Consider the following 20298-nt stretch of genomic DNA (forward strand, 5'->3'; position numbering starts at 1 on the left):
TGATGCTGGTGTGTTTACGTCCCCGTAACTTAGCGGTTCGGCAAAGAGACGGATAGAATAAGTACTAAACTTACAAAGAATAAGTCCTGGGGTCAATTTACTCAACTAAAGGCGGTGCTCCAGCATAGCCACAGTCAAATGACTGAAACAAGTAAAAGAGTAAAAAGAGTAAAGAGTATATATATATATATATATATATATATATATATACACACACACAAACCTGGGCACCAAACCATTAATCTGTTACTTGTTAATTAACGAAGTTAAGAAGTTAACATTTTCGTTAACGATTTAACTTTTAAGTTAACTTTGGAAATCATTATCGGACTAATTAACTTCCGTTACATTTAACTTCTATTAACTCAAGTCAACTTGAGATAACTTCCGTTAACTTCAATTGTTATAAGTTTTGGCACTTTTTAAAGGTATTTTTAGGTGGTTTTAGTGCAAAAACTGATTTTTGTTTTTTTTTTGTAATAAAAATTAACGTTAACGGTTTATCAATAACTTCCTTTACATTTTTAAAGAATTAACTGATTAACAGTTATTGAAGTTAACTTTTTTGGTTAACAGATTAATGGTTAATGAAGTTAAATTTTCGATTAACAGTGACCGCCTTTATATATATATATATATATATATATATATATACATATATATGTTTTATTGCAAAAACACTAATAGATGTGATAACTTAAATGAATGATAGTGGAAAACACTAAGAGTTGCTTATTTTTCATCAGGGTAGCCAATGTTAGAGGTACTGAAAATTTTGTGTTGGATGGCACTGAGAGTCCAGTACCTGATGTTCTATGGCTCTTTAGAAGAACTTGCTTAAACATCTGCCATGAAGGTATGTTGGTCTAATCAGACAATTAGTCCTTCAACTAGTAGGACTAGCCCAACAAGTTGGTGCCACTCATGATAAGGGTGGGGTCCAATACAAAGCCCAACTATCAGCAGCAATACCCCTCTACCCAATACCTCACCCTCCTAACACAGCCTACTGTTTAGTCAGCAAGAATGAAATTACTGTTTTACAGAAATATCTAGACTGGGGCAGGAATCATAACATAAATGTATGGTGATGGAGGCATCTGATGTGGTAGTGGTAGTGGTTGTATTTGATGTGGTCATGGTTGTGGTGATGGTATTTGATGCAGTGGTGGTGGTGGTGGTGGTGGTGGTGGTTGCGATGACAGTGGTAATAGTGAATGTAATGTCTGAAATGGTGGTAATGGCATGAGCTTGTCACAATGATGCCTGAACATTGGGGGTGTGATGGATGGTTCAGTCTATATACAGGGAAGAGGCAGAGGATTATTATTATTATTAGTAGTAGTAGTGGTGGTGGTAAATGTCAGATACTGTAGTGGTCATTTCATTTTTCCCAAAGCTTTAGTCAAGAGGACTTGGTAGCGTCCGTGAACTTTGCTGACCCTCCAAGGGCTGTGCAACTACATTCAGTGTTAGTAGTGGTGGTGGTGGTGGAGGTGGTGCAGCAACAGGACCATCAGTGATTCAGCTGTTTACTTTCTAAACCAATTTTTGGTATTAACCAATCAGAACGTTTGTGTGTGAAATATTAAAATTATCAAAAACATCTTTCAACTTCTTCCTATTTTATGTCAGACACAACAGAGATACAGTCCAACTTTTGTGAAGAGAATGGCCTTATTTTGTTGACTGGAATGGTCTGAAAACAGCTTATATAACCACAAAACTGTGATTGTGAAGTTAAATTATCTGACAGCTAAACACAAAGTTCTGAGTTCAAGTTATGCATCAGTCATTATTATGACTGTAGATCTTCCATTGTTGTAAGTAGAAAAGAAAATTTTATAGCTTTTTAATTGATTAATCTATGAAGGAGGGGTACACCAATGATGCTCTTCAGGGCCTCTCAGAATGGTAGGAGGAAGTTGTTCTCAGATCAGAGACCTTCCTCAAATGCCTGCAACAAAGTGGACCCTGCTAAGGACACCCAAGGTCCAAGACATGACATTCAAGTGGGTGATGGAATTTAACACAGTCCTATAGCTTGCCAGCTCCTATCAAATCATCCGACCTATGCCAGCTTGGAAAACAGACATTAAATGATGATGATTATGGATCAAATCTTCCATCCTATAACAGAAGTAGGTTACCACACACTTCCATTTACCAAATTTCACTCATATGGCTTCGGTCAACCTGACACTAAAGTAGAAGATTCTTGCTGAATGTGCTAGGCATTGGATTGAACCCAATACCACATAGCTGTGGAGCAAACTTCTTAACCACATAGCCATTTTACTGGCTTCACTTATTAGACTAAGACCATGATCTGAACCCAAAACTTATACAGGGCACAGGCATGGCCATGTGGTTAAGAAGTTCATCCTGCAAACCTGTGTTTCTGGGTTCAGTCCAGCTGTACAACATCTTGGGCAAATGTCTTCTATACAGCTTTGGATTGACCAATGCTTTATGACAGGAATTTCATAGATGGAAACCCTATCATATAGCGTCGTCATCATCATCATCATTTATGGCTGGATAAGTCTTGTCAGATTAATAGCCTATACGTGGATGTCCTTCCTGATACATAATCATTTTATTGTCCATTTTCCCATGCTTGCTTGGATTGGATGGAGTTTATCGAGGAAGATTTTCTATGGACAGATGTATTTCCTGTCGTCAACCCTTACCTAGTAATATTACCTCATGGCCAGACATGTTTCCTTAGAATATTCAAAATGAATGACATTCATTTATAACAATTATGTGATGTTAAGACAAGGAAATACAAACACACACTCGTATGAATGCATGTGTGTATGTGAGTATGTATATATACGACAGAAGGCGGCGTGCTGGCAAAAACGTTAGCATGCCAGGCAAAATGTTTAGCGGTATTTCGTCTGTCTTTACGTTCTGAGTTCAAATTCCACCGAGGTCCACTTTACCTTTCATCCTTTCAGGGTCGATAAATTAAGTACCAGTTGCACACTGGGGTCGATCTAATCGACTGGCACCCCCTCCCCCAAAATTTTGGGCCTTGGCTTAGAGTAGAAAAGAATATATAGATATAACAGGCTCCTTTCATTTTCCATCTACCAAATTCATCCACAAGGTTTTTGTCAGCCTGAAGCTATAGGAGAAAACGCTTGCTCAAGGTGCCATGCAGTAGAGCTGAACCATGTGGTTGGGAAACAAACATCTTAACCACACAACCACAACTCCTCAACCTAATTTGCTTTTCAAGTGAGGTACTTATTCCATGACTTCATATAAGCTACCAAGTTATAAAACAAACCTCATCACCACTTACTGAATGGTGTCAACACAAAAATACATGGATACAATTGCATTCCTCAGAATGTATGTGTGTGTGAGTAGATATGGCTATGTAGTTACAGATTTCGTTTTACAGCTGCATAAGTCCTTTCCAATCCATGCCAACATGGAAAAAAATGGCTCATAAAATAAATGATGATGATGATGGTAGAGGTGGTGTATATGTGTGTTGTTTGCTGATGTACATAAATTAATAAAGTAATGCTTTAGAATAAAAATACTAGGGAGTCAAAGGGTTTTTAAGTAAACTTAGCAAAGACCAAGGTCCTACTAAGTAGAATATCAGACAGGACCCTTCACCCTTCTCGTAAATGACCCTGCTCAATATGTAGGAAGGGTGTAAGCAGAAATTCTGTTTGGTGTACTCAGTGCAAGTAATGGACACACAAGAGGTGTTGTGGAATAGCAGGAAGGTTAACAGAAAAAGTAGTGTTTGTACGTGGAAGATGTATGGAAGCCATAAAGAACACAAATACATGGGAAACTGATTTTGTTAAATGTCCCAGTGGCTCTCTGGTGGATAATTTCAGCTACCTGGGTGACCTAATTAGCAGTGAGGAGGCTGTACAGAAAGTGTAATTGCTAGAATAAGAATAGGGTGGAGGAAGTTCAGAAGCTTTTACCTCTTTTGGCAACCAAAGGTCTTTCTTTGAGTGAAGGGAAGATTGTATGATGCATGTGCATGAGCTGTGATACTATATGGTAGTGAGACGTGGGCCGTGAATGGGGAGGACATGTAAAAGCTGGAGAAGAATGAAGCCGGTATGCTCTACTGGACGTTCTCTACTGGATGTCAGTGTGCATGTACAACAAAGTGCTAGTATATGAAGAGGCATAAGAGGAATTAGATGCAGTGTGCAAGAGAGGAGACTGCATTGGTTTGGTCATGTAATGCAGATGGATGAGGACAGTTGCGCTAAGAAGTTCTGATCACTTTAAGTGGAGGGAAGTTGTAGAAAAGGGAGACCCAGGAAGACATGGGATGAAGTACTGAAGGTTGATCTCAAAACACTGAATCTTATGAAGGAGATGACAGAGGACCAAGATATGTAGCGCATTGCTGTACTCGAGAAGACTTGCACACCACATGAGAATTGAAATCCTAAAACTAAGGTGCTATACTCAAAAAGACATGCCCACCACAACAGAGCTGATATCCTAAAACTATGATGCCACATAAAAAGCATCCAGTAGTCTGTGCACTGGTTGACATTAGGAAGGGCATCCAGCTGGAGAAACCATGCTAAAACAGACTATGGAATCTGGTGTGACCCCAGGAATTGCTGGTTCCTGTCAAGCCATCCAACCCATGCCAACATGGAAAAATGGACATTAAATGTTGATGATGATGATGGTATTTGTTCTGTCCAAATTGCAGATATTACCTTATCATTTTCACAGCTGTAAATGGTACAAATTAGTGATTGGCCGGTTAATAAACGAAATAACAATAATAATAATAATAATAAACTTATTGTATGGGCTTATATTACAGGCTTTAATGCACTAAAACCTTTTTTCCTGGATATCTACTGTTGAAATTAGGGTGCATTTAATATGTCTCTGCATCATTTATACCACCAGATACAGAATTTATTGGGGATGCAGCACAAGAGTCCATGAGTTGTCTTTGTAAACCCTTATACATGGCTATGTAAAGAAATTCACACTGCTATTATCCTCAATATCACTACACAGTATCTGAGCAAATGTGTTCCACCACAACCCTCCCTCAGTTGACCAAAGCCTTGAGAGTAAAATCTAGCAGTGGGAAACTAAATGTTAGCCAATTGGTGGGACCATTCTTATTCTTGGATGATGAACTTAATCTGTTGCTCTATTCTAAAACCACCTCATGGGCCTTGGGTACCTTTTGGGGAATCCACTCTGTTGCAAGATTTCAGGACAGGTTTCCAATCTGAGGATACCCCATGAGTTGCAGTGTTTTACCCACTTTTTTTTCTCCTATCTAGTCTCAGAGACTCAGAAAAAAAAAAAAAAATCATGGGCAACGCCCTTTCCAAAATTTTTAAAAAATAAACAAATAAATAAAAAAACATAAAAAATTATGATTTGGTGTCTCGTTGTAGGATCTATCAAAGATTTACAGAAAATGATTTAAACTTGGAAGAATGATCTATAGTCTAAAAGTTAACAACATAGAACACAAAATCCCAGTGCCACCTGGAAAGTGGCCTTGCTTGATATCTAGAAAGGGAATTGGTTGGAATGTACTAATACTATGTACTAAGTGTTCTAGGTGCTAGACTGAACCTAGTGCTAAATTTACACTACAAGCAGGCCCCTGGATGTTTTTTAATGGAGTCTACTGCATTGCAAGTATTCAGGCCAAGTCTTCAATTCAACTTCCTTCTTTACACCAAGCAGTTTCATAGGCCCTGAAAGGCATTTCTGCCCTTCTTCTTATGAGTAACCCAATAAGAAAATAAGGAGAATAAAAAAGAAAGGAAAATGGGTACAACAGGAATAGCGGAATGTTTTTCAGGCTGACAGAGCAGAATTTCAGATGTTCAAGAGTAATTAATACATAATAATACTTATGAAATGAAGTAATCAGTAGAAGCTAGATCAATATACTGAATTACATCTCTATATTTAGAAGATCAATGTACTTCAAGCTGCTCACAAGATACACAGGTGATCATCTGTGACACCTGGATAATATAGTATTGAGATGGTTGCAATGAAAATAGCTGAACAATAGCTTTGTGTCAGAACAAAGGATTTCTTTCATTGTGAAGCATACATATAAATAGTGAGATATGGCCATTGAATGTGAAAGATCTGAGGAAGTTTGAGAGAAATGAAATGATTATGACCTGTTGCCAGTGCAAAGTTATTTGGAACAAAAGACAAATGAAAAAAAATAAACAAACAAGTGAATTGTAAGGCAGGCTGAGTTTTAAAAGTAGTTGTTGAAGTGTGCAAGGGAAATAACTACACTGGTAAGGATATGTTATGCGAGTGAAGGATGAGGCACATTCATTCTTTCGTTTTATGCCTGTCTTTCCATACTAGGATGGGTTAGATGAATATTATTGAGGCATTGTTTTACAGTATGATGCTCTACCTCAAAAACAAACCTGTCTGTTTTTCAAGTAAAGAATCTCTTAATCAAAATGGTTCTGAAAGCCCAGAGCTAGGAAATGCCAGCAAATTTTAAAACTTGTAGTCCAGTTGGTCATGTGAAGCATACAGAATGTAAACACACACACACGAACACATGCACATATACATTGTGTGTATGTATTCACTCACAAGATATTTGGTCGATGTGGAGCCACAGTAGAAGATGCTTGACCAAGATGCCAGAGAGGGACTGAACCAAAAGCCATCTGGTTGAAAACAAGCTTTTTAACCTCACAGCCATACCTACAATCGAGGTCTCAGTAAAAATGTGGCATACATGCTAATATTAGAGGCTACTGATGGAATAGATGGACCAAAGAAAATGTGAGAAATAGTGGCACTTGATCTCAGAATGTTAAGCCTCAAAAAAGAGAAGGTGAAAGACTGAGTGACTAGTGATACCTTGTGGCTGACCCAGCTAACTCCTCTCAGGACAAAAATCATATGTTGAAATATTGATGAGGATGATGATGAGTTGTAAATAACAATATCTACAAACTCCAAATTGTCACCTAAGGATGCAAGACAATGCCTACAATCCAGGGAACAAGAAGTCTGATATTTAAGCCAAAATTACATCTCTACATCTCACAGATATCATATTAGTGGCTTTCTACAGCTCTCAAAACGTCTACTGTCACAGTTACTTAAGATAATACGAAAAACTAAGTCTAAAGCTGCTCACTTCAAAGGTATGGGGTGGTTGTCCCATGAATAATCAGTGCACTCATTCTTTATGTCCAGACTGCTGCTAGAATATAGACATAGATGTAGTGATTCTGGTATTGGCATAATAGAATCAAGGTGATGTTAGTAATTAGTTGTCTCAATTCCATGAGTTTTAGTGGAGATAATGGTTAACTGTATTTGGGCCTCAGTGTTGTAAAACATATTCTTGCTATTTATCCTGTGTTTGTTTGGATAAATTAAATTAAGTTTGTTGTAATATTGGTTATTTAAAACAGTTGGTACCTCTTACTTGCAATATCTTCATCTTGTGGTGTGGTAAGTAGCTTGCTTACAAACCACATGGTTCTGGGTTCAGTCCCACTGCGTGGCACCTTGGGCAAGTGTCTTCTGCTATAGCCTTGGGCCAACCAAAGCCTTGTGAGTGGATTTGGTAGATGGAAACTGAAAGAAACTCGTCATATATATGTATATATATATATATATATGTGTGTGTGGATATGTTTGTGTGTCTGTGTTTGTCCCCCAACATTGCTTGACAACCGATGCTGGTGTGTTTATGTCCCCGTAACATAACGGTTCAGCATAAGTGACCGATAGAATAAGTACTAGGCTTACACAGAATAAGTCCTGGGGTCGATTTGCTCGACTAAGGCGGTGCTCCAGCATGGCTGCAGTCAAATGACTGAAACAAGTAAAAGAGTAATTCTGTATATGTCAGACAAGACCTAACTAGTTAAAGGGTCTTCACACAGGGAATTCCAAGACCCCATCTTTAGAGAAAGTACAGTGCTAATAACAAATAATAATTAGTCAAGATAGTGTCCACTATGCTACTGATACACCATAGTCAGGAATATGGTGGGATTGTAGTTTCAGGGATCAAGTGTATTAGGGTAGATTATAACCATGAAGTTCCTCTTGCATTTAATCATGTAAATTTTTAGCCTTGTTCAAGTGTGTAGAAAACTCTGATATGTCTGCATAGAAAGCACCACTTTTGTGGGTTCACAACTTCCTTTAATTTGCAACAGAAATATTAAGGGCCCAAACAGCCATAAAAGGGTGTCACAAACCATAGTAGCTTATGAACTCTTTGTACAATTATTCCATGGCTTTCTTTGTTTAACCAAATGCTGTGTTAGTGAGTGACCATATTACTTCATTTGTTATGTTCTTTACACACTGAGTGTAAATCACTGGCCTGCTATAAGCGCTACCTTGAATTATAGTCTTTGGTCTGATTATGATATACACGAGAATTGTCTTGATGACCTTCTCTGAGTGCTGAGATTGGTGGCAGTAAGTTACCTTCTGATCAGAGACCTGACTAATGCTTGCAACAGAGTAGATACTGCTATAGTACCCAAAGACCAGGTGATGGTGTTAAACAGTTTGATGCAATAAGTCTAACACCTACAATTCTCAACCCTATCCACCCCAGAGTAACTATTTGGATATTCAGAAATTTTAACGTTTGAGACTAGTATGCAGGAACAAAGAAATACAACTTAGTAGGAGTCCTTAATAGGATCAACAAAGGAAACACAGACCATTGAACTTAATCATCACATTAGAAGACTAAAGAGCAGAATTGATCATCATCATTATCATTATCATCATTCACTTTTTCATGCTTGCACAGGTCAGAATTCATTAAGGCAGCTTTTCTACAGCCAGATGCCCGTCTTGTTTCCAAGCAAGGTAATGTTTCTCCCTGGCCAGACATGTTTTCATGAACAATTGGAAACAAATGACACCACTTCTATGATGGTGACACTTAATTACATTTATTGCAGCTCTGGGCTATAGCAGATGACATTTGCCCAAAGTACTGCAAAATGGGCACACAGTTTTTGCCTGTGTCTATAGAGCTATATCTATGCCTTTGCTAGTAAAGGACACAGTATTAAAGATTTTTTTTTTTTTAATATGAATCTTTACAACTCTGGAGTATAAAGCAAATTAGAAAGAAATTCTTCTTCCTCTTGGATCAGACAATGGCATTTTACAGGTAAGTTTTTCCACTGTAGAAATTGAACTCAAAACTATGTCAAAGAAATACATGTCAATCTCTGAGGACAGTTATACAAGTGATGGTCACTAATTAAGGTTAGGAGGACTTAGCATTAAATTTCCTGGCCATAAATATAATACAGTAGCAGTGACAGAACAAGTGGGTCACTGTATCTTCAGTTGGTTGTCCAATATCAAGTCAAACCAGCTTGTTAATATGGTAACAAAAGACTTGTTAATATAGTAACAAAAGACAATAAAGATATAGACAGATAACAGGAACTGTTGGAAACATTTAATAACTATTTAGGAATAATGTGGTATCAAGTAAAGATATTTAATTTGGTAACACTGCTGTTAACTAAATAATAATCAATTACAAGTGAGCCCTGGCCCAGCAAACCTACAATCAAATGCATTCACACCATGGCTAACCCCATTTACTTTCAGGAATACAGTACCTTGAATTATATTATCTGATGTGTCTTTTCAAGATGGTAGGATATGGTTTGAGGAAATTTTGGCTGCATCTAGGTGGGTTGAACACCCACCTAGAGGCATCCAAGCAACTAGCAGAAGTTAAAACTAATATATCAGGTAATGAAGGCTATAGGGCAGGTATGGCTCTGAAGTTAAGCCTGCTTTGCAAACATGTGGTCTTAGATTCAGTCCAACTTTGCAGTTCCTTAGGCAAGTGTCTTCTAGTATAGCCCCAAGCTGACCAAATCCTTATGAGTAGATTTGGTAGGTATAAACTGAAAAAAGCCTGTCATATTCATAAATATATACGTGTTTGTGTGTGTGTGTGTCCTTGCCTAGACATCATGTGATGGTTGTAAATGAGCATCATCATCATATAAGCAATGTTGTTCATTTCCAGACTTCCAAGACAAACATGTCTAGCTTTGGAGTTTTGCGAAAGAGATCAGTAAAATAAGTACCAGGCTTTAAAAAGTAAGTATTGGGAGTCAATTTGTTCGACTAAAGCCCTTCAAGGAAGTGCCCCAGCGTGGCCACAGTCCAATGACTGAAGCAAGAAAAAGATAAAAAAATAAATATCAACAGGTGCAGGAGTGGCTGTGTGATAAGAAGCTTGCTTCCCAACTACATGGTTCCAGGGTCCGACCAAAGCCTTGTGAGTGGATTTAATAGATGGAAACTGAATGAAGCCTGTTGTACATATATACATATGTATATATTTGTGTGTGTCTGTGTTTGTCACCCCATCATTGTTTGACAACTGATGTTGGTATGTTTACATCCTCATAACTTAGTGGTTCGGCAAAAGAGACCGATAGAATAAGTACTAGGCTTACAAAGATTTGTTCGACTGAAGGCAGTGCTCCAGCATGGCTGCAGTCAAATGACTGAAACAAGTAAAAGAATGGAGATACACATAAGTTATTTTGCTAAATGCAACCAAATCGTTAATTGTTATTAAAATGAATAGAAGCATAGAGGGGAGCATACTTCATTGGAAATATGGTCACGAGAATGTTAGAAATAACTCTGGAGAAATCTTACAAATACACATTTACTGGAAATAACTTGATTAGGAAATTGAATAATGATTGTGATGATTGGATATATGAAGAAAGCTGGATAAAATTGTACAATGATCTTGTAAAGAAGCTCCAAGAATTGAACCTCTTGTCGGTCTTCCAGTGATATTATGACACACAATGTCTATCGCAGGGGTCGGGGACAATTTAAGGATTAATTTTATTTTTATGTTTTATATATCTTTAAAGCTGTGATATGGTATTTCAGTATGTTTGCATTATCACACACGTGGAAGCTCTAAAAGTGTCAAAGCTTGAATAGTTCAATCAAAATTTAAAAAATCAGTTCAACAATTGAATGAATGCAAATTTTAGAAATGTCAGAATAATTAAAAACATTAAGAAGGCTTCAGTTTTCTTAATTTTGTTCTAAAAATAAAAAAAACTTTCGATGTACGCGCTATTTAAAGGTAGATAACTCTGTGTCATCATGATTTATAGTTTTCTTCAGAATTTCATTACTCTTCAAAAATTACGTTTGACATTTGGTACAAGATGATAGAGTCAAAAATAAAGTCTCTACGGTGATCACTCAAACCATTAGAAATAGCAACCAAACCCCCTTCGAATCTTAACATTTTCAAAACGGAAAGACACAGGATAATGTAGTCATAGGTATAATATTGGTGCAGGTTAAGAAGTTTGTTTCACTATTACATTGAGTTCAAATCCAACATACGAAATCCTTGGGGAAATATCTTCTACTATAACCTTGTGAGTAAAATTTGGTAGATGAAAGCTGAAAAGAAGCCTGTCAAAGGAACCGTTTTTGTTCTTTGAGGAGAGACTTAATCATAATGAATTGTCATGTCTTAACGCATTCTGTTGTGAATATGTTAATTGCTGCTGTGTTTTATCATTGTAGAACAACTTCTTTCAGATGAATGCATGTTCATAAAACACTAGATTCATTATCATAGACTGGTTTAAACTCACCACCTGGCACATTGGGTACCTTCAGTGGAGTCTTTGCTGCAAGTATTTAGAGCAGGTCTCTGATCTGAGGATAATTTCTTCCCATTAATCACAGAGGCCCTGAAAAGGATCATGGGTATTGCTCTCTCTCTCTTCTTCTTCTTCGCTCTCCTCAGACTTAGCTATTAAAACAGGTCTGCACAAAAGTTTGGATGGTCATGATTAAAATAACTTCAACAACAAATTTGTTTAATGAGGGCTGACTTCAGGTAAAATAACAATAAAGATGTATACACTGTCTAATATTACACAACATATATAAAGCAGTGAGCTGACAAAATCAACAGTACACTGGACAAAATGTTTAGCAGTATTTCGTCCATCTTTATGTTCCGAGTTCAAATTCCGTTGAGGCTGACTTTGTCTTTCATCCTTTTGGGGTTGATAAAATAAGGACTGATTGAGCACTGGAGTTAATGCAATCAACTTAGCCACTCCTACGTAACTGTGCCAAAATTCGAAACCAATATTACGTAACATGTAGCTGCTTATTACATCTAGGTCATAGATACACACTCTAGAAGACTTGCTTCACAAAAACATTTTAATATGCTGATGAGTCAGATTAAAACAATAATTTCTGCACTAGTTAGCATCTAAGCTAGAAACTACCAACTTAAGTCATACAGCACATCTTTATCATTTACACAATACATAGAAGATACAACCAAAGAAATACTTAATTGTACAGTCCAGTCACTAATATACCCTTTGGTTCAGCCAATGAGGGAAGCTTCTACATGGCAACTAGAATAGCAGCCAATCTCCTTCAAATCACACCCTACCAATAAAAAAACTATGTTTTGGTCTCTGATGCACAGTGCTTAGGGAAAAAATAGGATAGTCGTGTTTGGAATTTCTTTCATTATGGGTCTCCATTGGGGCTAAAACCAACAATATTTGGTCAAAATAATTCTCAATACTAGGAATGCCATGGCACCTATTTCACCCTCTCTATAATGCTATACTCCTCCCTCTTTTATCCTTATCACCTTAGCTCTCTCTCACCATTTTACAATATATACATAAAGGACTTCATCAGACCTGCATGTACTCCATATACCCTATCTATACTCCCCATTGGCTATTTGGTATCAACATACATCATTCACTTTCACCATTTATCCATGACTCTCATCCTTTAATTTTAGTGCCATAAAATAAACAAAATAAAATGCACCCAATACACTCTGTAAAGTGGCTGGTGTTAGGAAGGGCATCAAGCCATAGAAACCAAGCCAAGAGTGGTCCTTCAACCCATCTAGGTGACAGGCAACAACTTATGCTAGCAAGGCAAACAGCGATAAAACAATGATGTTGATGATTTTACCAGCAATACAGCAAGTCTTGGTCCTCGCTAGTTCTGTATATGGGCCTGCCATTTTTCAGTTGTCATAAACCACAGCAAATTATTAACCAACCAAAACAATGTTCACTAGCCCATAACAAGCCACATACATCACAACTAACTACTGAACACAATCCTAAGTGTTGAATTTCTAACTCCATGGAGACATTACCTGCAGTTAGTCGTCACAACTTTGAATGTTCATGGTTATGACATGACTTGATAACCTTTCTCCATGATGGTCAGCTTTTCGCCGGAGTTTGTCAAGGGACATAATTCAATTATTTCAACTGGACAATACTATAAATGACTGATCAAACCAGTTACAAATAAATACCAAAAGGCATACTGACAACATACCAGAACATTATAATATCATTCTTCAGTTGGTCATTTAGCTAACCCAAGTACAGATAAAAAAAAAAATTCCAAAATAATCAGTTTCCTGTGTTACCAGCCAGTAATAAATTTTTTGAAATCAAATCTATCATACACTGGCTGAAACTACATAGTAAGCCTCTGTCCAAGTGTTTGACCTGCTAGAAACAGCAACCAGATCCCACTCATATCATTCACTACCATCTTAAAAAAGGAAAGACACTTTGGACAATATATCCAAAGATGCATACTATATGAAAAAAGTGATCATAGCAGTAACATCGTTAATCATAAGTATAGTAGATCATGACTGACCTAGGGCTAAACAAACTATCATGGTATCTACCTTCACTGTTAGAAAACACAAGAAACTGGACAATAAAGTAAACCGAATATATTCTATTTACCAAACTAGGTACTTTATTTAAGCAGATCTATGGTGTATTTGTGAGGCCTTCCCAAATATATGAATGGCTGCTTGGGCCTAAATGAAGGAATAAAATGTTGGGTGGGTTTTCTTCCTTAAAGAAACAGGGAACACAACATCCAATACCTATTAATACCAAGGAGGGAAATGCTTAGCAGCTGAGTTAGTTTAAATTCCTTACTCTCTTAGTCTGACATTATACACAAAAATAAAATATTAATAGGGTTTCTTGATCAGGGTTGACCTGGAAATAAACAACAATGGCTTATTGTCCATCTTTACATTGGCGAGTTGCATAGATTATAAGGCTACAACTGAATACTATCTTCATATAGTTTACCTGGGGCAAGCCAGCTTGGTGAATATCATCAATCTTCAAGTAATAACCACAGGAACTGAACTCATCATCGACCCTTGGACATTACTGTCCTGAGTCTGTAGATTCACAGGGATGGTTAACTGGTTTCCATAATGTATAAGCAACTGAGACCATAACATCCTCCCTCAATGGGATGCCTGGCCATAGCAGGGTTACTCATTTACAGCTGAGTGAACTAGAGCAACATAAATATTTTGCCCAAGAACACAAAAGCACAACCTGGTCCAGAAATTAAAACCACAACTTTGCAATCCTGAGTATAACATCCTAACCACTAGGCCATGTGCTGGCACTAATTGAATTCAACACAACAAATAGACAAAACACTTGATATTTTTAGTGCAGTAACCTTTTACAGTAAGGCAGATTGCACTGAGTTATCTGAGAGTGAAACATTGTTGCTAAAGATACAGTACAGTGATTGATTGTTGGTTACCTTATTGATTCAGCCATACAGCATATCATGATCAACAATAGGCTTGAATATACATACTGTGACAGAGCAGAACAGTTCATAAGAGTCCTCACTAACCAGCTCCTTACCTCACTTTCTTGAACTCAAATTACAGTGAATGCAACTGTCGTCTATCCCTTGAGGGTCAATAAAATTAATACTAATATATCGGAGGTAAACTATAAGGAACTATACACTACCTTTATCTTTAGTGAAGATTACAGTATTGTTAATCTCAATCTTTAGAATAATCAGCTCAAAGTTTTTCAAAAATGGTGCTATTTTCTATTTCCATATTCCTTTGACAATATTTTGGGTAAGTATCCATGTTTGGGCATTTCTATTTCACACTCTGTAAATATAAAGTATTGAACAACAATGATTATCATTGAGACACTGTGAGGAAGCAGTGACTGGACTCCAGAATATTCAATGATACAATATCTATTTACCTGATATGACAGTCAATTTAACCAAAGTAACTCTTGTCAAGTTCAAGAGAGTGCTTCTAAAAGCTGTAACTATAGAAAGTCTGAAATAGAGCATAAGTTAATAAAATACTCATCAAATATAAAATGTTTCCAATGCTTATATTGAACTACACTTCTCTATAGTACATTTGTTATGAAGTTTCTCATTGATTTCCAAAAGAAATATTCCAGTTGCTTAACTAATAGAACTACCTATCTATTATAGGGTATTGCTTATGAGCTTGTAAAAAATGAACTATAGACAAGCACTTTTACTGCAGATTAGTTATTGAACTAGATGGCAGAAAGGGCACTTCTGGTGAGGTGGGTAACAAAACCTGGGCTGTAGGGGTGAATCATTCTTTCTCACGTTTGTAAATGTTTGACATGCAATAAACAACAGCTCAATAACTGTCATTATTTTATGTATAATTTAACTAAAGCTATGTTATTGTATAATAGTGCCAGTAACTAAGCATTCCAGGGACACTTGTACATTTAGCATAATTCTCAGGTCAAATCAGCATACTACATGTAACAACACTGAGCCTTGGAATCACACACATTGTTCATTTGACAAGCTTCCACAATATTTCCCCCTCTATAATTTCACTGACAAGATTTTAGTCAATCCAAGATGACGGAAGAAGTTACTAGCTCAAGTTGCAACGAAGTTCAAACTTAGAACCTTGTGATTGTGAAGCAAACTTCTTAACCACACAGATATCTATTCACAGCTAGGTAGAATGGAACTGCAAGAATTACATTTTGGTGATGTAGGTGATGAAATGTAAATATATTAACGTTTCTATCAGACACTTTGCCACAAAGAAAATATAACAAATTTAATGTCTAAATTAGAAGTCATTAATGATATTTAAACAGGGGACTAAACTTTTATTTTGTGTTACAAATCATTTGAATGTTATCTGAAGTAAAATGGATATTTTGTTTAGTTCAGTGACATTTTCACAGGCGTAACACATGGCTGTCAGCAATATCCTTTCTTCTTCTTCACAGAGGTAACTCAAACATGGATACTAAAACATCCTTATATCTTTAAAGTATAATGTTCTAAAAACTTCACTGTTAGATCTCAAAACAACAGAACAACCAATGAAATTTTACTTGCCATTTTATTTATAATTAAAAAAAGAAAGCAATTTCTTTTTTTTTTTTCTTTTCTTCAAGACAATTTCAAAAGACAAACATTTTTTTCAGAGTTATTCCACCGGTCAAGGTGGAAATAAAAAGTCAAAAAAGAAAAAAATGTCAAATAAAGCTCACATCACTTATATGAAAACAAAATTGTGAGAAAACTAAAACATAAAAGTTTTTTTTGGAAATGCCTGTTTAGTTATTGGGTTATCAATTCAGTTTCTTTTCAGTAGTTGAACAAAATGCACGTTGCAACTTCTTTCTCCAGAAATTCTTCATTCATCGACTTGCAAATTTCCTGTTATATTTCAAGTCAATAAAAGAGGTTTGTGCTCGTTTCTCCAATATTGCCAATTCAGAAACTGTTGGAGCCAACTGAGCAACATGACCTCTGTACATTGACCCTGTATTTTTGCGCTTCTGTCCATAAGTGACTTTACCATCAAATTCAAAGATTGGAATTTTCATGTCAGGTTGCACTTTATCAATTGTGATGTCCAAATGTTCTTGAATATCATTCAACAGTTTAGGTTCATCATACCAAATACAACAGCCACCTCTGTCAGTCAAATTGGTGTTATAGCATCCTTTACCACGAGTTGAACAGTTGGAATGGTACCAGACTTTCTCCTTTTTCACTGCAACCAGTGAAACGGCCAAACCCATCCTTTCAGCACGACCAACACGACCAATACGGTGAATGTAGTTCTGTTTTTCATCAGGTAGAGTAACATTGATGACAAAAGGTAGACCAGTTACATCAATACCTCGAGCAGCTACATCAGTACAAATGAGAAATCGAACCTTCCTGTCTTTAAATTTTTGTAGATTAGCCTTACGCTCAGGAGGTTTTCGATCACTGTGAAGACAAACACAGGAATATTTACCTCTTCCCCGTTCCATTAAGTATTTCTCCATGTTATCACAATCCAACTTTGTTCGGCAGAAAATCAGTCCATGATCTATATTATGCTCATCAATGGCATTTATAGTGTATTCTCCTTTGAGGATTTTCACAGCTTCAGACATCATCTCAGGAGAAAATAGATTGCTGTGATTATCTTTATAATGAACACCATCAGTTTGAACATGGTGTTTCAGAGTTTTCCACTGAGTATCAACAGTTGGATCAATCTCACACACAACATGGTGCACAGTCTCAGGGACAGAATCTTGACCCTTTAAATCAATCCAGGTGGGGAAATACATGATTCTCTCGGCCATTTTCTTCACATCAAATGAATGCAAAGTAGCAGAACAGACGACCATTTGTAAACGATTTCCATCATTAGTTACTTTTGGAATCTGTTGATGCAGACGGTTGATTAAATCTCCATAGCCTTGAGAGAGCAGACCATCAGCTTCATCAAGCACAAAGAAACGCACTTGATGTAAAGCTAGCTTCCCAGTTGAAATCAAGTCGTCCATACGACCTGGCGTTCCTACGACAATATCAATTCCTTGCTCCAACTTATCACATTGTTCTTTTGAACTAACACCTCCAATAATTAAAAGTTCTCGGATGTTAGGCTCTGCTAAATGTTTTTTGAACTTACAAATTTGGGAAAAAGTTTGTTCAGCTAATTCCCTTGAAGGCTCAATAATGATAGCTTGGGGTGCATTAGGTGCAGGTTTGTGGGTATTTCCACCAGACTCTATCTTGGAAACAAAAATAGCATCTTTCGGTGCTTTAAACAAAGAGGTCCAACTTTTATCTGGTGGATATTTAAAAGCATTTTCACCAAAATTTATATCCATTTCTGCATTTTTCAAAACAAGAGCTGCAAAGAATTTCTCATTTCTTATTTGACCTGGAATATCATAAGCTTTACCAAGATCAATCCCATTTTTCGACCATTTAATCAGTCCTTTCTCCAGATCTAAGTAACACCCAATAACATCGTTAATACCAAAAGATTCCCCATATGAATCAAACTGTCTGTTATGAGATTTCTTGCCGGTGCCACCAAACCCAAATCCATTTTTATCAGTACCAAGATCAAGGGTAGCTTTGTTTGTCGACCAACCCACACGACAAAGGCCCTCGTCTGTTACAGTGGCTTCATAAAAATAACGTCCACTCTTGCCCAAAACAGCTTTGTTGGAGCGAACCCCGTGCCAGCCAGAGGGGTCTCTAGCCTGACATAAATGACCCTCGGGGTCAATAGCCATGGCATCGCTCCGGTCGAAGACGTTCATTTTCCAATTTTTTGATACATCAGCACTTTTTACTATAGTTTTGCCTTTACCTTTACCTTCAGCTTGATCTTTCAAAGACTCTTGGACAATCTGTATGATGGGTAAACAGAAGGCTCCAGTCTTGCCGCTTCCAGTCTCGGCCGCCATCAGCACATCTCCTCCTCCAAGAATCATTGGGATGGCTTCGGCTTGCACGTCTGTCGGTAACATCCAGTCCATCTCTTCAACAGCCTTGCCTAGTTCAGGCATTACTCCCATCTCTTCGAAAGCAGTCATGATGCAATAATATCAATGTATCAACTACAATGATAACGTTCACACGACTCAGACAAACCACAATGTCTGAACAGGAAGACGATAAAAATTCGACGTGCACAATAGTCACGCACAGAATATATTTTCACATGCTTACCGAAATATTTTTCTGAACGAAACTATTGGAGTCTCTTCTCAATATAACACTTCCTTCTATTTTTATATAGTTTTATTTTAGAATATTTAACTTATTTTTTATTTAAAATCATACGAGAAATGACCTTTGACATTAATTCAGTGCCCTATTAATATCCCAATTACTAACGTTGTCCCAAACATGAAAGCGTTATGTTCTTCACAATGTATAATATGAAGGAATTGGCTTTACTGGAATGACACGTCGTGTAATAATCGGAGACTTAGTAATGTTAAATTGTTGTTGTTGATAAAGTTGGAGGGCAACTATGTCTATTAGGTGGAGTATTGAACAAAATGTCAAAGATCTTAAAGATCTTCAGGTTTGTTAAAAACATGAAATATTTCGTTTAATATTTTGTCTGCAGTATCATTTGTCTTCCATTCACATCATCTTTTAAATATTTATACATCTTCATGTTTAGCTAGCACGTATTTATGTATGTTTACATCGATAGGATAATGTCTGTATACATCAAAATGTATGTTCAACTCAGAAGGTTTATTTGAAGAACATTCATGTAAAATCAGTACAGTTGCAATATAACAAATGTTTTATCTTGTGTTTATTTGTTAATGAAATAGTTAACTCCATTTATGCTCTTATTACTGCCCGCACTAATACGAATCTAAGAGGGAACATCTGTACGGTTGCTAGAAATAGCAGCCAAGGCTCTCTCAAATCACTCCCCCTTGACTTTCAAAATAGAAAGAAGACAAGTTAGGTATAGTTCTGATACATTATACTTTTAAAATGACAGGATAATAAAGGCTCCATGGCTTTTCATCATAGGTCTGTTGCATCGTGACTGCCTTGAGGCTATGCAACACCAATTACTCACTAACATCTGGTATTTACATTTCACTGTTGTTATGTGAGGAGAAATATGTCAATAGTTCGGGTTACCTGAAAGATACGACTCCCCAATCTATATCTGTTAGACATGTAACAACTAACTACAAGTGTAATTAATTATCATATTACATTGTTGTTAATATAATAAGCCAGTATGGCTAATGCCATGACCTTTGTTGCTTGTGTGGTGCCGAACTATGTCTGCTTCAGTGACCCCCATCAATTCACAGGGGGTACAATTGGCATAACTTGGCAATTGTACGTAGTAATAATGTAGATGACAACTTTATTTAAGGTTTTGAATAAACTGTTAATGTTTGTTTCATACAATTTTCTTTTACTGAACTAATGTTAAGATCCATTTGAAGTAAAAGCCTTCATCACTAATCTGATCCAAACCTTGATATTTTAAATGTGCGTATTATATATGTATACATGTATATATAT

At 36.7% G+C, this 20298-nt stretch overlaps 2 protein-coding genes and 1 long non-coding RNA gene across 3 annotated transcripts in view; 1 reads left to right on the forward strand and 2 right to left on the reverse strand.

The window, feature by feature from the left end:
• The window catches only part of LOC128247043 (uncharacterized), a 20461-nt gene extending 5366 nt beyond the window's left edge, over positions 1–15095 (reverse strand). The window contains exon 1 of the long non-coding RNA XR_008263474.1: positions 14919–15095. This is a non-coding gene — a long non-coding RNA (uncharacterized LOC128247043). The remainder of the gene's footprint in view (positions 1–14918) is intronic.
• A 1210-nt stretch (positions 15096–16305) lies between these two features.
• On the reverse strand, positions 16306–18927 carry LOC106880663 (ATP-dependent RNA helicase DDX1). Its single transcript, XM_014930712.2, has one exon. The coding sequence runs from the start codon at positions 18819–18821 to the stop codon at positions 16626–16628; it is 2196 nt and encodes a 731-aa protein (XP_014786198.1). The 5' UTR covers positions 18822–18927; the 3' UTR covers positions 16306–16625.
• A 167-nt stretch (positions 18928–19094) lies between these two features.
• LOC106880661 (GATOR complex protein WDR59) overlaps positions 19095–20298 on the forward strand; it is a 126048-nt gene continuing 124844 nt past the window's right edge. Inside the window, exon 1 of the mRNA XM_052974485.1 lies at positions 19095–19318. Coding sequence (XP_052830445.1) covers positions 19265–19318 — 54 coding nt within the window. The 5' untranslated portion in view covers positions 19095–19264. The remainder of the gene's footprint in view (positions 19319–20298) is intronic.

Source organism: Octopus bimaculoides, chromosome 1 (assembly GCF_001194135.2).
Source record: "Octopus bimaculoides isolate UCB-OBI-ISO-001 chromosome 1, ASM119413v2, whole genome shotgun sequence".
Taxonomy (NCBI): Eukaryota; Metazoa; Mollusca; class Cephalopoda; order Octopoda; family Octopodidae; genus Octopus; species Octopus bimaculoides.